Raw genomic sequence first — 14,546 nt, forward strand, 5'->3', positions numbered from 1 at the left:
GAATCCCCCTTTCCCACCTCCTTCAGCAGGTCCAAGACTCTTTTTAAGGGAGAATAGAGAGGCAGCATCTGAGTCTTTGTGACCCCATGGTCTGCAGACCACCAGGCTCCTCTGTCCTTGGGGATTCTCCAGGCAAAAACACTGGAGTGGATTGCCATGCCCTCCTCTAGGGGATCTTCCCAACCCAGGGATCGAACCCAGTTCTCCAGCATTGCAGGCAGATGTTTACCAACTGAGCCACCAGGGAAGCCCAAGAAGACTGGAGTGGTCTTCCCGATCTAGTAATCAAACTGGGGTCCCCTGCACTGCAGGTAAATTCTTAGCCAACTGAGCTACCAAGGAAGCCCAGAGGGGCTTCCCAGATGGTGCTAGTGATAAAGAACCTGCCTGCCAATGCAGCAGATGTAAGAGATGTGCGTTTGATCCCTGGGTCGGGAAGATCCCCTGGAGGAAGCACAGCAACCCACTCCAGTATTCTTGCCTGGAGAAATCCCATGGACAGAGGAGCCTGGAGAGCTACAGTCCAGAAGGTCACAAAGAGTTGGACACAACTGAAGCGACTGAGCATGCACACATGCAGAGGGAAGAATAAATGCATCAGGCTGTCTTCCAGCTCTTCTCCAATTCCTGTGGATTTCACTGTGAGTTGTAGCAAGGGTATTCCTTACTATTAATCCCTGATTTCAAATGGATGGGCTAATCCCATTGGGCCTTTTAACGCACTTCTCAGCCTACAGGGCTTTCAGCAGCAACTTGTAGCAAGTGGTGGTGCTCAGTGTTTCCCTGTGAGTACTTTCTAAGCTGGACTTTCAGGAATAGGGACCCTGGAGCAGCATAAGTGAGTGCAGTAAGGTCTACAGGTGAGATATAAGTACATGATACAGGGTGTGTGTGTGTATATTACGTATATATATATATATATATATATAATGTACATATAAGTATATATATACTGTATATATACATACAACTTGGATTTGTAGTGATGTGAATGAAATAATAAGAATCCAGTTATGGTTTGCAATTAAACAGGAAAAGGATGCTGTAATGAAATGGATAGTGATTCATATACATAAATGCTTTATAAACTATAAAGAGTTAAAATTTCTCCAGATACTTGGCTGAGAGTTAAACCACTTGACTTCAAGCTCTCCATCTTAAGAAAGTGAAGATCATGCTGATTCCTAATGACTTCTCCAAGTTGTCTGCAAATTATCCGGATATAATGTCTGTGGCAAACCCATCAAGGTGTTTTGTTCAGATGCCGTGTATATGTAACAAATGTGTCATTGTTGGTTTTTCCCCCATAGGTGTTCAAGAGACGGTATTTTTACTTAACTCAGCTTCCTGATGGTTCGTATATTCTCAATTCCTATAAAGATGAGAAAAATTCAAAAGAATCTAAAGGTTGCATCTACTTGGATGCTTGCATCGATGTTGTTCAGGTAGGGCTCATGGAGGTAATATTTCTTTCTCATTCTGGAAGAGGGTTGTTGATCTATTAAGAACCTCAGTACTTTTCTGCCTTGATGAATTGCCTCTCCACCTATCAAAACGTGCATACTAGACACTCGGAATCCTCTTCAGAATCCCAGTCTCCCTCTGTGCTGCCATTCAAGTGCTTTCGCGATCCTCTGGAGTCTGCTCCAAAGTGCCTCTTCAATCCCTCACCTTCTTTCCATTCTCACTGTCTTCCTCCTGTTCTCTCTTTTATCCTCTCTTGTCTAGAGTCTTGTCTTCTGCCTTCTGTTGCGTTGCCATGCTCCACTCCATCTTCCTGAGATATAGATGGGGTCCTTCACTCGTCTGTTCAAAACCTTTTGGCTCTTGATTTACTGTCTTGCAGAGTGAGCTCTAAAGATCCTACCAGGGCATTGCAGGCCCATGGTGATTTGACTTTTCCTACTAACCCCCCACCCCCACCCCCGGCACCCCCCTCATACATTCTGTGCTCTCATCACTCCAGGCTAAGCACTCCACAGAGTGTCACACACATGTGCCTTTCTTATATTTGTTCCTCTGCCCAGCACATACTTCCTGTTTGAACCTTATCTTTTAAGACTTAGCTCAAATGGGCCTTGTACCATGAAAACATTTTTGTTTTCTTCCTCACACTCACTCCCACTAAGTGGAACTATGCTCCAGCTCCCCTGTGCTACCACTGTGCTGAATTATTCCCATTCCTTGTTCCATTATAGAGACCATGTCATATTCATGTCCAAGCCCCTTATAATAATTAGGTAAGTTGTATATACAGTAGGGGCTTAATACATGTTTGCTGATTTGAGTCACTGAGGGGGCATGGATGTTAGGGTTAGTATGTACAGGGTGGGGAGGAGAGGACAGAGAGATGATTAAGTAGGAAGTTGATTGACCAAGCAATAGGAGCCAAGACTACAGAGCCAGCCTGGCCTGGTCGACTAGAAGGGGCACTGCGTTGATTGGGAGGCAGGAGATGTCGGTTCAACACCCCCAACCTACCTGAATCTTAGTTTACAGAGGTGTAAAGTGTGATTAATAATATCTCCTCACTTTATTAAGTGAGATTATCATGAGAAGCAAATGAAAAAACACTTTAAAATATAATATACAATGATCTATGTGAATAGAAGGTACCTTCTTTTATACATTGAATTGGCAAAAAGTTCATTTGTTTTTTTCTGTAACATTACAGAAAACGGAACAAACTTTTTGGCCAACCCAATATATATGTGTGACAGCTTTCTTATATTTCTGGAAAGAAGAAGGCACATACAATTCCCACATTTTCTCAATTAGCTCTAGTACAGTTTGACCTTCCTTTACTGGGGCTCCCAGGCTCTGATTTCTCCTCTATTTATGATTCCCTCCTCCCAAATATTTTCAAATATATAAATCTTTAGGACTTGCTACAGCAGTTTAATCATTCTTTACTATACTTTGAAGATGAGAAGGAGGGACTTTCTTGGATCCTTCCTGAATAATGACCATGCAGTGGAAAATTATTGATTCATGAGCCTTCCTTGAAATTAAGGCTGAGGTTTGAGAGCAGGGGACAGACTTCTTTTGTCATGACAGAGAAAGCGGTAATATAAAAGAAGGTGTCATCATGTTTGATGAAAGGAAGAGGCTTTTCTTTTCTTGTGTGCTAGGATTCAGTCTAGGCCATTTCCATCATTTTTATTGAAAACCACACTTTAATATGAACCAACTACAGTCTTCTTTTATACTTCTTTCATACTGTGATGAAAATGAACTAGATAGCGATATTGTATTTTATGGTGTGATATAAAGCAGCTACCAGATTTATTTCAGGTCACATTTGAGCTTGTTTTTAAGGACTGCTTTTGAAAATCTATAAATATGTCAGGAAAACTTCCAGCAGGGTGGAAATAGTAAAACATTGGCTTATTTTTGTCGAGTTAGTTTGATTATTTAAATGTGAAGGATGTCAGAAGGCCTTAAATGATAATACCCACTCAACATGTAGTATTTTATATCAGCTTTGTGCTTATACTTCCATGTTCAATACTGGTGGTGCTTTGGTCGCTAAGTCGTGTCCGACTCTCGTGACCCCATGGACTGCAGCCCACCAGGCTCCTCTGTCCATGGGATTCTCCAGGTAAGAATACTGGAGTGGGTTGCCATTTCCTTCTCCAGTGCTCAATACTAAGGGGAATAAAAAAGATGTTTGACATGGTCTTTACATTGTCTTGGAATTTCTGTTCCTTGTTGAAAGAAGCAATTATTTCATGAAAGTATTGACATACATGTGTGCTGAGCTGAGGTAAAAATAAACTAATGAAATCTAGTATTAAAAGGGTAACTAAACTAACTGAACACATACCTCTTCTTTTTTCCCTCCAGTGCCCCAAAATGCGCCGTCATGCTTTTGAACTCAAGATGTTAGATAAGTATAGCCATTATCTGGCTGCTGAAACTGAGCAGGAAATGGAGGAATGGTTGATAACTTTGAAAAAGATTATTCAAATCAATACTGACAGTTTAGTGCAAGAGAAAAAGGAGACGGTGGAAATATCACAAGGTCAGAATTTTTTTAATAATTCGTTATTGAGGTAAAGCCCTCGTGTTTAATCCATGGGAATGTCCTTTGTGTAGGGTGAATATGGAACTCTTATTCGTGAGGGTTGACCTACTTCTTCATTAAAAGTGACTGTGGAGGTTGATAGGTTTTTCTTTTTTTTAAAGAGTTGATGTTCCATTGGCTCTGACATGTGAAATATAACCAGACTGAAAACAGATAGGGGATTCATGGCAGATTTTCAAAAGTCCATTAAAGTTTTCCCAGTGCTTTCATAATCAAAATTCTTTGTAATAAATCTAGTAGGAGAGATTGGGGTGGGAGAGAGAGATAGTTAGGATATTCCTCTTAGGTGATTGTTAATGGTCTGCATGGTTTAGAACATCTGCTTTTAATGAATTTTCAGATGATGAACCTAGCAGCCAAGGAAAAGCCGAGAACATCATGGCCAGTTTGGAAAGGAGCATGCATCCGGAACTGATGAAGGTACACCTTTGTTACTACAACTTACCTTCAAGTGAGACAGTGTTAATCCTGCATATTAAGGCTGTAATGCTGGATTCCATTTGGCAATGTCATTTCTAAGTTCAAAATCGCAACAAATTAGTGAAACAGGTAGAGATTACAAAAGACAAGTACACTGCTCAGGTTGGACCTGCTCAGTACCAACTAACAGTTTGGAAAGTGTTATTTTTTTTCCCTAGGTTCCAAGAAATGCTACTAGATTCTTATGAATATTAATTTTATCTGCTATTTCTTACTAAGTGTATTGTTCTGGTTTAGTCGCTATGTCATATCGGACTTTTTTAGGACCCCATGGACTGTAGCCCACCAGCCTCCTACTGTCCATGGGATTTCCCAGGGAAGAATACTGGAGGGGGTTGCTATTTCCTTCTCCACATTCAGTTTAATTACTATATGTCATTCATACACTAAATATTATTCATTCAAGGAGCTATTGATGCAGATTGAACATGATATTCAGTCTAATTGTTTGTATATGTTAATTTCATATGAAAATCAGAGTCTGTCTGTATGTGAATGCCTATCTATATGTATATGAATAATTTTATCAGATAAGGATTTTGGTTAACAGACATCATTTGTGTTGATTACTCTGTTCTTTGGTGTTTGAAATGAGCCCGCTTTGAAAGTGTAGAGGTGATTATCATGTCTGTCTTACTAGGTTACATATTTTATTCTGTGGACTCTATACTAGATTAGGAGGTTATACCCTATTTCTCCATTTAAATCCTTGCCAAACCTATTTATATTTTTGCTTTATTCCTCCTCCTGAGCTATTAACTTATACAGATTTAGATGTTACTTTTTTCTGTTTTAAATTTACCATTCTCTTAAGCTTCAATGTTAATATATTTTCAAAAATTTTGAAACACACTCATGATCCCCTGTAGATTTTAATGTGTTCTCTTTTGAGTCTTTGTTATTTCAGACCATAGAGCCCATTATGTTTTTTTTTTTTTCCTAAAGTGATAGAATCAGAATTGTATATAATATACATATATATATATGTAACATATATACTCATGGATTTATATATATATATATTATATATATCATGGATGAGTAGCACCATGGATTAGTTCTCTTGTTAATTCTCTTTTATATCACAAGTCTCTTGTATTTCTTTTTTGTACTATGGGTTGAATAATATTCTTGGTCTTAAAAAAGTGTATAGAAAGTGTAAATACTTGATTAATAGCACAGGTCGACTGTAACTGTAACTGTAACTGTGACTGTAACTCTGCACAGCAAGCATTCTGTATCCACCTTAAGTACTTGGAAGTGGAGAAGAGTGTATATTTGAAGCTGTGTCAAGCTGCTAGTTTCTCATAAACTAGATCATTAAATGGCATTTAATACTGTTTTGAAGGAAATGAAGTAATGATCAACACGTGTATATGTGTGTGTATATATATATATATATATATATATATTTGTCTGTTTCAATTTTAGTATGGAAGAGAAACTGAACAACTAAACAAGCTCAGTAGAGGAGATGGAAGACAGAATCTCTTTTCTTTCGATTCAGAAGTTCAGGTATTAATGATATATTGCTTTAAATAATTGTTGCTTATTCAGATAAACAGTGTCTGAAATGTTTAAATCACTGATTTTTGAACTACTGGGCATATATTTATTGCTTTATATTTTTTTGTCTTGGTTGCTTTGAATAGGTAGCTTAATAACTAATTTCACTAGGAGGGCTGAAAATATACAAATAGTTTGGAACTGTATATATGTGTGTGTATATATATATTCCTCTCAATTCTTTATATTGTTTTCACTTCATCTTACTCTTCAAAGTCAATAAATTAAAGAATCTTTAACAATGGTTTCAGTGCTTTTAACACATTAAATACAATTGTGATCCAGTATCAGTGAAAATGTATAGTATAAGGAACACCACATCATATGAGACATGTTTATTTTCCATTTTTGATGTAGGCCTGTAGAACTGGGATAATTTTCATGTCTGGTTTAATCTCACTTCAGAGGGAAAGCGATCCAGGAAAGTGCAAATTTATGTGCACATGTGTATTTTAGTCTCTTTCACGAGAGTGAGGCACTTTTAGTATTAAGATACTACTAAATATGTAGTTAATATTTAGTTCCATGATTCTTTTTACCTTTTATTTTTTAATTTATATTTTATATTTGTGTATAGTTGATTAACAATGTTGTGTTAGTTTCAGGTGTACAACAGAGTGATTCAGTCATACATATACATGTATCTATTCTTTTTCATATTTTCTTCTGATTTAGGTAATTCCATGATATTTTCCAACTAAATTACCAATTTTTAAAAATGGTAAACTTCTACCATGTCTAAATTTTACAGATATTTTTCTTAATGGAAAATACTTCACAAGAAAATAAAATACTTGAGGGAAGATGAATCTTTTGGTTTTCTTTTCAGTATTTCTACATATTGTTGTTCAGTTGTTAAGTACTATCTGACACTTTGCAACCCCATGGACTGCAGCAAGTCAGGCTCATCTGTCTTCCACTGTCTCCCAGAGTTTGAGCAAATTCATGTCCATTCTAGCCATCTCATTTTCTGCCACCCCCTTCTCCTTTTGCCTTCAATCTTTCCTAGCATCAGGGTTTTTTTCCAATGAGTTGGCTCTTTGTGTCAGGTGGCCAAAGTATTGTAGTTTCAGCTGCAGCATCAGTCCTTCCAATGCATATTCTGGATTGATTTCCTTTAGGATTGACTGGTTTCATCTCCTTGCTGTCCAAGGTACTCTCAAGAGTCTTCTCCAGCACCACAATTCAAAAGCATCAATTTTCCTGCACTTAGCTTTCTTTATGGTCCAGCTTTTTCCATCTGTACACAACTACTGGAAAAACCATAGGTTCGACTATACAGACCTTTGTCAGTAAAGTAATGTCTCAGTATTTCACGTTCTTTTGTTGACTGTGAGGGTTACTCCATTTCTTCTAAAGGATTCTTGCCCACAGTAGTAGATATAATGGCCATCTGAGTTAAATCACCCATTCCCGTCCATTTTAGTTCATTGATTCCTAAAATGTCAATGTTCACTCTTGCCATCCTCTTTCTGCTTGACCACCTCCAATTTACCTTGATTCATGTACCTAACATTCCAGGTTCCTATGCAATATTGTTCTTTATAGCACTGGACTTTACTTTTACCACCAGACATATCCACAGCTGAGTGTTGTTTCCATTTTGGCCCAGCCTCTTCATTCTTTCTGGAGCTATTAGTAATTGCCCTCTGCTCTTACCCAGTAGCATATTGGACAGCTTCTGATCTGGGGGGGCTCATCTTCTGGTTTCATATGTTTTTGCCTTTTACTACCATTCATGGAGTTCTCGTGGCAAGAATATTGGAGTGGGTTGCCATTCTTCCTCCAGTAGACCACGTTTTGTCAGAACTCTTCACCTTGTCCTGTTTGTCTTGGTTGGTCCTACATGGCATGGCTCATAGATTCACAGAGTTACGCAAGCCTCTTTGCCATGACAAGGCTGTGATCCATGAAGGGGTTTTCTACATGAGATTTCTAATTAAAATCTATGGAATTTTTAAATAGTATGCATTATATAAGCATTATAGTTTTTTTCTCGGTGAATATGTAGCAATAAAATATAAAATAATTTTGGGAAGATAGATTGTGTTTCTTTTGCTTCAAACATTTTTCTAACTAAAATTCTTTTAGTCTGAAATGGAAAAAGTATGTAGTCTATCAATAATGCAGAAGTTTTTCCTTAATAAAAATACTACATGAAAAAATAAAATTATCTGGGGAAAATTCATTTTAAATGTTTCATCTTTTTTCCCCCATAGCACTATTATATTATTTGTGTAAGTTCTATAATTTTTTTCCAGAAAGTGTATAGCAGGCCTTGGGAATGTTAGTTCTAAGATATTAATTCAGAAATTTACTTGTTTGAGCCATGTCTGAGCCTTTGATTCACTTGTTGTCCCGTGCACCGCCCCCCCCCCGCCATCTTGATTGCACTCTAATTGAACATGTCAGACTCTTTGATTGTATACAAAGAAGCCAATTGACTGTGGTTGAAACTCCATCCAATGTATTTAAAAAATTTGTGGTGTAGTGTTTTTGTGGTCATGCAGCAGAACTGATTTTATGTTTGTTTATCAGTGAGCTACAGTGAGAGAAAAATTTACAGTTGAGATGAAAGTTTGAGCAAAAATTGAATTCAGTGTTAATTACGGAAGGCCAATTTTACCACAGAGAAATCCAGGTTGTGTGTACATTTCTAGGTAGGCAGGCCATCCGATAATATCAACCTTCCCTTATGGTCAGAGTTCAGTGTCCAGAGACGAGTTTTCTACCACTGACTGTAGAGAATAAAGAAACACTGACTGAAGGAGATGGTTCTGACTTTGAACTCCTAGAGAAGGCCGTATGTCCCCACATTTGCACGCACAGGCCTCAGAAGAGAAAGGGGGCTGGAGTGGTTTAGTCCAGTTTTCTTTCACATTCCACTGTCTGAGTAAGCTCGAAAGGAGAGCAGATAAATGGGCGGAAATTAGAATTGATCTCCATGGCAATGACTTGCCTTTGCTGGCTCCACAGATAGATAAGTGTTCAAGAGGGAGCTGTCTAGTCCCACACATTTGTAGATAAATAGACTCTAGGGGAAAAAATTATGCTTTCAGGTACAAATATTATACTTTAGGCCCTTTTAAGGGGAGTTTTGTCAGTGACGCAGTCAAGGTCAGAACAGCTATAATTATCTAAGACTCTTCAGGCACAATACCTGTTTTGGCTTGAATTACTCAGGCAATTGAGAAAAATTCTTGTGTTTCTTGGCTTGACTTTTCCATACTGGCAATATATTCTGCTCAGATTCATCCAGTCACTTCCCATCTACCCTCTCTCTGGTCTTATTGAAAGTATAGTAAGTTGTGCCACAGTCTATACTTTTTCTTACATTTGTGAACAGAATGTGAATCTGTTCAGACAATCAGAGTGAACAGATGAACTCAGATCGCCTGAGCTGGGTGAGCTGAAGGGGGATTCAGTGAGTTTCTTTGGGGCGGGGGAGGGGGACAGATTCCTCCCCTGCTGGGAGGAATTTCTTGACTCTCAGTATCTTCTTTTAAACTTTTTTTGAAGTACGAATAATTTAAAAAATATATCTCAGTGGCAGCCAGGATTCATCCTCCAGCTCTGTTAGAAGCTGAGCTCAGTGGTTTTGTTTCCTATGTACACGCCTCACCCTCTGTCCATCATTTCAGTGTAGGTGGTCCCCAGGGTTCCAGCCTCATCCTCCTCACCCTAGTTGCCACTGATTCTGAAATCCAGATCTCCAACCCACACCTTCCCTATTTTCTAACCAGTTACTTGTATCCTTTCAAACTCAGTATATCCTAAACTGAAGTCATTGTCTCTATTCACCCTCCCCTTATATCTGCTATTCATTTTTATTTCACAACTAAGTTTATAACATCGCAATCTACTGAATCTTCCAAGTTAGAGGCTATGGTATTATTCTTGCCTCCCATATCCATTCATGTCAAATTTGTTTCATGCACAGCTCAGAAAAGAAACAAAATTCCTACCATCCTGGAACACAGTATTTTGTGGGGAGGACAAACAATAAATAATGAAGTAAATGTTAAAAATAATGTTAGAAACTTAATTAAGGAAAGGGAGTATAGGCTGTCAGAGAGTATATAATTCTATATAGGGAGTTAAGGAAAGTCTGTCTTTGAGACTGCCAATTGATTAGAGACTTGAATGAAATGAGGGAGTAAACCATGCATCTATCTTGGGGAAAGAGAGTTCCTGACAGAACAGCAAGTTCAAAGGTCCTGAGGTGGGAGTGTACTTGGTGTGCTGGAAAAATAACCAAAGAGGCTGGTGGAGCTGAAACAGAGGGAGGGGGCAGGCTTGAGTGGTAGGAGATGAAATCAGAGGAGCAGGGTCAGGAGTGAGGCAGGGATTTATTTCAGTGTTAGAACCTTAGTGTAAGAACACTACAAAGGCTCATTGAAAAAAGTTAAGAGTTCAAATGAAGAATGGACAGAGATCTGTTAGATTTTGCAAGTTTTACTTAGAGATCTATGTGAATTCATGTGAATTCTATTTTGGGAGAGAAATGATTCATATTATCTGTTTTTTAGAGGTTGGACTTTTCAGGAATTGAACCTGATATAAAGCCATTTGAGGAAAAGTGCAATAAACGTTTCTTGGTAAATTGCCATGATTTAATGTTCAATATCTTGGGTCAAGTTGGAGACAATGCAAAAGGACCACCCACAAACGTATGTATGACTTTTTCTTCTACCTCCCTTAAACCAGTACATTAAAGAAATTACTGTTTTGTTTTGTTTTGTTTTTGCTGAGAACTAATTTACTGGGTGAAAATTCCATTGCTACATGTTACAATAAATTTAACATGGAAGAATTTTATTTGTCTTTCTTTTGCCAGGATAGGAATATGTTTTCATCTTAAGAGGATTCATGAAAGTCTTACCTATTCAAAATACCAGAGTAGGTAGGCTCTTGACCTTCAGGAGGGACATATCTCCAGAACCTGGAAAGTCCTCAAATTTGTAAATTTTACTAGAGAATATGACTTCTGTGAAATTGACTCATAGCCATGAATAAGGAACACCAAAATCATGAAGGAACACAGAGGCTGTTCAGTCAGCTTGTCTCACTCACTATTCTCATCGAGTGAATTCATTGTGTTCTGCACAGAAAATTCTAATTATTAGCTGTCACAGATCATTTGAGCTGCTTAGGAATACTTGAAACTATGAATGTAAAATCGCCCAAAAGACTGCATTTTCTGTTCACCTTTTTTGTTTTCTTTTTTTTGTGGGGGGGTGGGGAAGGGAGTTCTAGTTTATGTTTGAAAAGTATCCAGTGATGATTTATTCTCTTATGAAGTAGCTGAGATACACTAGCAGACTCTCGGTGTGTAAAGGGTTAATCTTTATGCCATCTGGCATGAAATTTCTCTTTGTGACCAGCTTTCAAATGCCATCTGTAGAGAGGAATCATGTCTTCCAAAATGCTGATGGGGCAAAGCTTTTGTCAAGTAATTTGATTTTGACTGATATTAGCTCTTATTAAATGTATAATCCAGTAAGCTGTAATATAGAAAAAGGGAAGATTTATTTCTACTGTGTAATATTGGCAGTATTTTTAGGTAATTTCAATGAGCCTATGGAGAATTAAAATTTATTCATAGAATAATTGATGTTCTTTAAGTGTGGCTTCCGATTTCTACTCATTTAAAAAAATTTGTAACTTATGAAATTACACAGGACAAAAGTTACAATTTGAGAGTCTGTTATTTAGAAAGCTCTTTCTCATATGCAAATGAGCCATAATACACTTTTAGCTGAATATTGAACTCAGAAAGGAACTGTAATCACAGAAACTTGAAGAATAAAAAAAAAATTTCTGTAATTTGTGTCCCTCCCCCATCCCACCTAAAATAAAAGTCATTGTTTAAAAATGTAATGGTTTTCATTCCCAGGTTGAACCCTTTTTTATTAATCTTGCCTTGTTTGATGTGAAGAACAACTGTAAGATTTCAGCCGACTTCCATGTAGACTTGAATCCCCCATCTGTCCGTGAAATGCTGTGGGGCCCTTCAAGCCAACCAGCTACTGATGGTACCCCAAGAGGCTCTTCACCTGAGTCTTTCATTCATGGAATTGCTGAATCTCAGTTACGCTTTATAAAGCAGGTAAGGAATCTTTTAGTCTTGGTAGCACGTTCAGAATAAGAAACAGAAAGACCCTTGGTTTCTTGCATAGTTTCAGGCCAATATTTTAATGTTTTCATGGGCATTCCGTCTTTTGTAGGGTCTGTGTATAGCTGTTTTTCTGGTGACTGAAGTTGGAGGGAATAAAAGGGAAAACAGCAAATATGCTAATAATACCCTAGTGAAGTGGGACGTGATGGGAATCTCAAAGGAAGTATTTTGTGAGATGGAATGCAGATGATACAGACACACCCCTGGACTCATGCACATACTTTTGAGCAAGGCAATAAGTACCTGAAAGGCTATTTTCTTTGAAGAAAAAGTTGACCCTAAAATAACCTTCCCTTTGCCATTCCCATTTCGAGTAGGTAGCTTTAATGGAGCATAAACAGTCCTTACACAAGGAGTTCTTATGTCGTCACAGCCGTCCTATCTGATACAAAGAATCCCCTTCAGAAGGAGCCAAACAGTTCCCTTGCATTTTGACCTCTGATCAGACCAGAGGACTTAAGAGGTTAGGCAGAGCAGAACTGATAGTCTGCCTTCTAGACTTTTGCAACTGAAAGGAAATTAGAGTATTGCAGAGAACTAATGCAGGAAGAAGCAGAACAAAGCAGCTCACTTTGTAAGGAGATTTATTTTACCTCAAATAAAAATGTTATTCCTTCCATGTCCTGGCTATTGTAAATAGTGCTGCAATGAACTTTGGGTGCATGTGTCTTTTGAAAAGAAAGTGAGAGTCGCTCAGTTGTGTCCAACTCTTTACGACCCCATGGACTATACAGTCCATGGAATTCTCCAGGCCAAAATACTGGAGTGGGTAGCCTTTCCCTTCTCCAGGGGATCTTCCCATCCCAGAGATCCGAACCCAGGTCTCCCACATTGCAGGCAGATTCTTTACCAGTTGAGCCACCAGGGAAGCACGTGTCTTTTAGAATTGTGGTTTTCTCAGGATACATGCCCTATTAGTGGGATTGCTGGGTCATATGGTAGTTGTATCCCTAGTTTTTAAAGGAATGTCCATATTGCTCTCTGTAGTGGCTATATCAATTTACATTCCCACCAACCATGTGTATAATGCAATATTACTCAGCCATAAAAAGGAACGAATTTGAGTCAGTTGTAGTGAGGTGGGTGAACCTGGAGCTTGTTCTATAGAATGAAGTAAGTCAGAAAGAGAAAAACAAATATCATATATTAACACACACACATATATATGGAATCTAGAAAAATAGTACTGATTAACCCACATGCAGAGAAGGAGTAGAGATGCAGACGTAGAGAACTGACTTGTGGACGCAGCAGGGGAAGGAGAGGGCGGGACGAATTGAGAAAGTGGCACTGACACATATACACCATCATGTGGAAGATAGCTGGCTAGTGGGAAGCTGCTGTGTATATAACACAGGGAGCCCAGCCTGGCGCTTTGCGATGACCTAGAGAAGTGGCATGGGAGGGGGGAGGGAGGCTCTAGAGGAAGGAGACATACATATAATTATGGCTGATTTGCATTGTATAGCAGAAACCAAGACAACATTGTAAAACAGTTATTCCCCGATTTTTAAAAAAAAGTTACTTTTTTTCCTGATTAAAAAGATAAATACATTATTATGTAGAAAATTCAAAGAATACAAAAAGTACTAAAGAAGAAAATTAAAAATCACCACCCATAAATGATAACTATTAACATTTTGGCCAACATTTTTCTAAATATCTCTGTTGTGTATATATAAACACATATACATTATGTGTGCTCTTACGAACTGTATTATAGTCCTGCTGTTTTATACCTACTGTATTCATTGAACATCATGTTTATCATCCTATATCACTCTCTGGATCAGTTATATTCTTATTAAAGAATGATATGGTGATTTAGCTTATTAGGATATTTCTAATTTTGACATATCATAAATAATGCTGCATTATTGCATCCTTGTAGCTCATTTGTATTATCTCCCTAGAATAAATTTTTAGCATTGGGCATTTCGGTGTCAAAGATTATGCTCATTGATACATGTGTTGTCACTCCCCCTCTGTGGGCTGTGGATCTGTGGTCGTTTTTCCCCATGTTATCCCTCATTCTCTTGGGTTGTTACTCGACTGTGGTTGTCACATATATGAACATTCCACTCTGATGGCCTGTGCTTCTAAAAGACAGATTGAGCAAAACAGTATTATAAGTATTCGAGAACCTGCTATTGCATTATATGTTGAAAGTTTTCCACACAATTCCAAATAAGTCCTTGTAAGCCCATGATATATTTGCTGCCTTACTTCAATGTG

General features: G+C 38.1%; 1 protein-coding gene across 2 annotated transcripts in view; it reads left to right on the forward strand.

The window, feature by feature from the left end:
• The window catches only part of DOCK11 (dedicator of cytokinesis 11), a 161,609-nt gene that overhangs the window by 72,400 nt on the left and 74,663 nt on the right, over positions 1–14,546 (forward strand). For both annotated transcript variants that reach the window (XM_070365836.1, XM_070365837.1), the window contains exons 7-12: positions 1,311–1,445; positions 3,847–4,024; positions 4,428–4,507; positions 5,999–6,082; positions 10,663–10,803; positions 12,030–12,242. In XM_070365836.1, coding sequence (XP_070221937.1) covers positions 1,311–1,445; positions 3,847–4,024; positions 4,428–4,507; positions 5,999–6,082; positions 10,663–10,803; positions 12,030–12,242 — 831 coding nt within the window. The remainder of the gene's footprint in view (positions 1–1,310; positions 1,446–3,846; positions 4,025–4,427; positions 4,508–5,998; positions 6,083–10,662; positions 10,804–12,029; positions 12,243–14,546) is intronic.

Source organism: Bos mutus, chromosome X (genome assembly GCF_027580195.1).
Source record: "Bos mutus isolate GX-2022 chromosome X, NWIPB_WYAK_1.1, whole genome shotgun sequence".
In the NCBI taxonomy this organism is placed as follows: Eukaryota; Metazoa; Chordata; class Mammalia; order Artiodactyla; family Bovidae; genus Bos; species Bos mutus.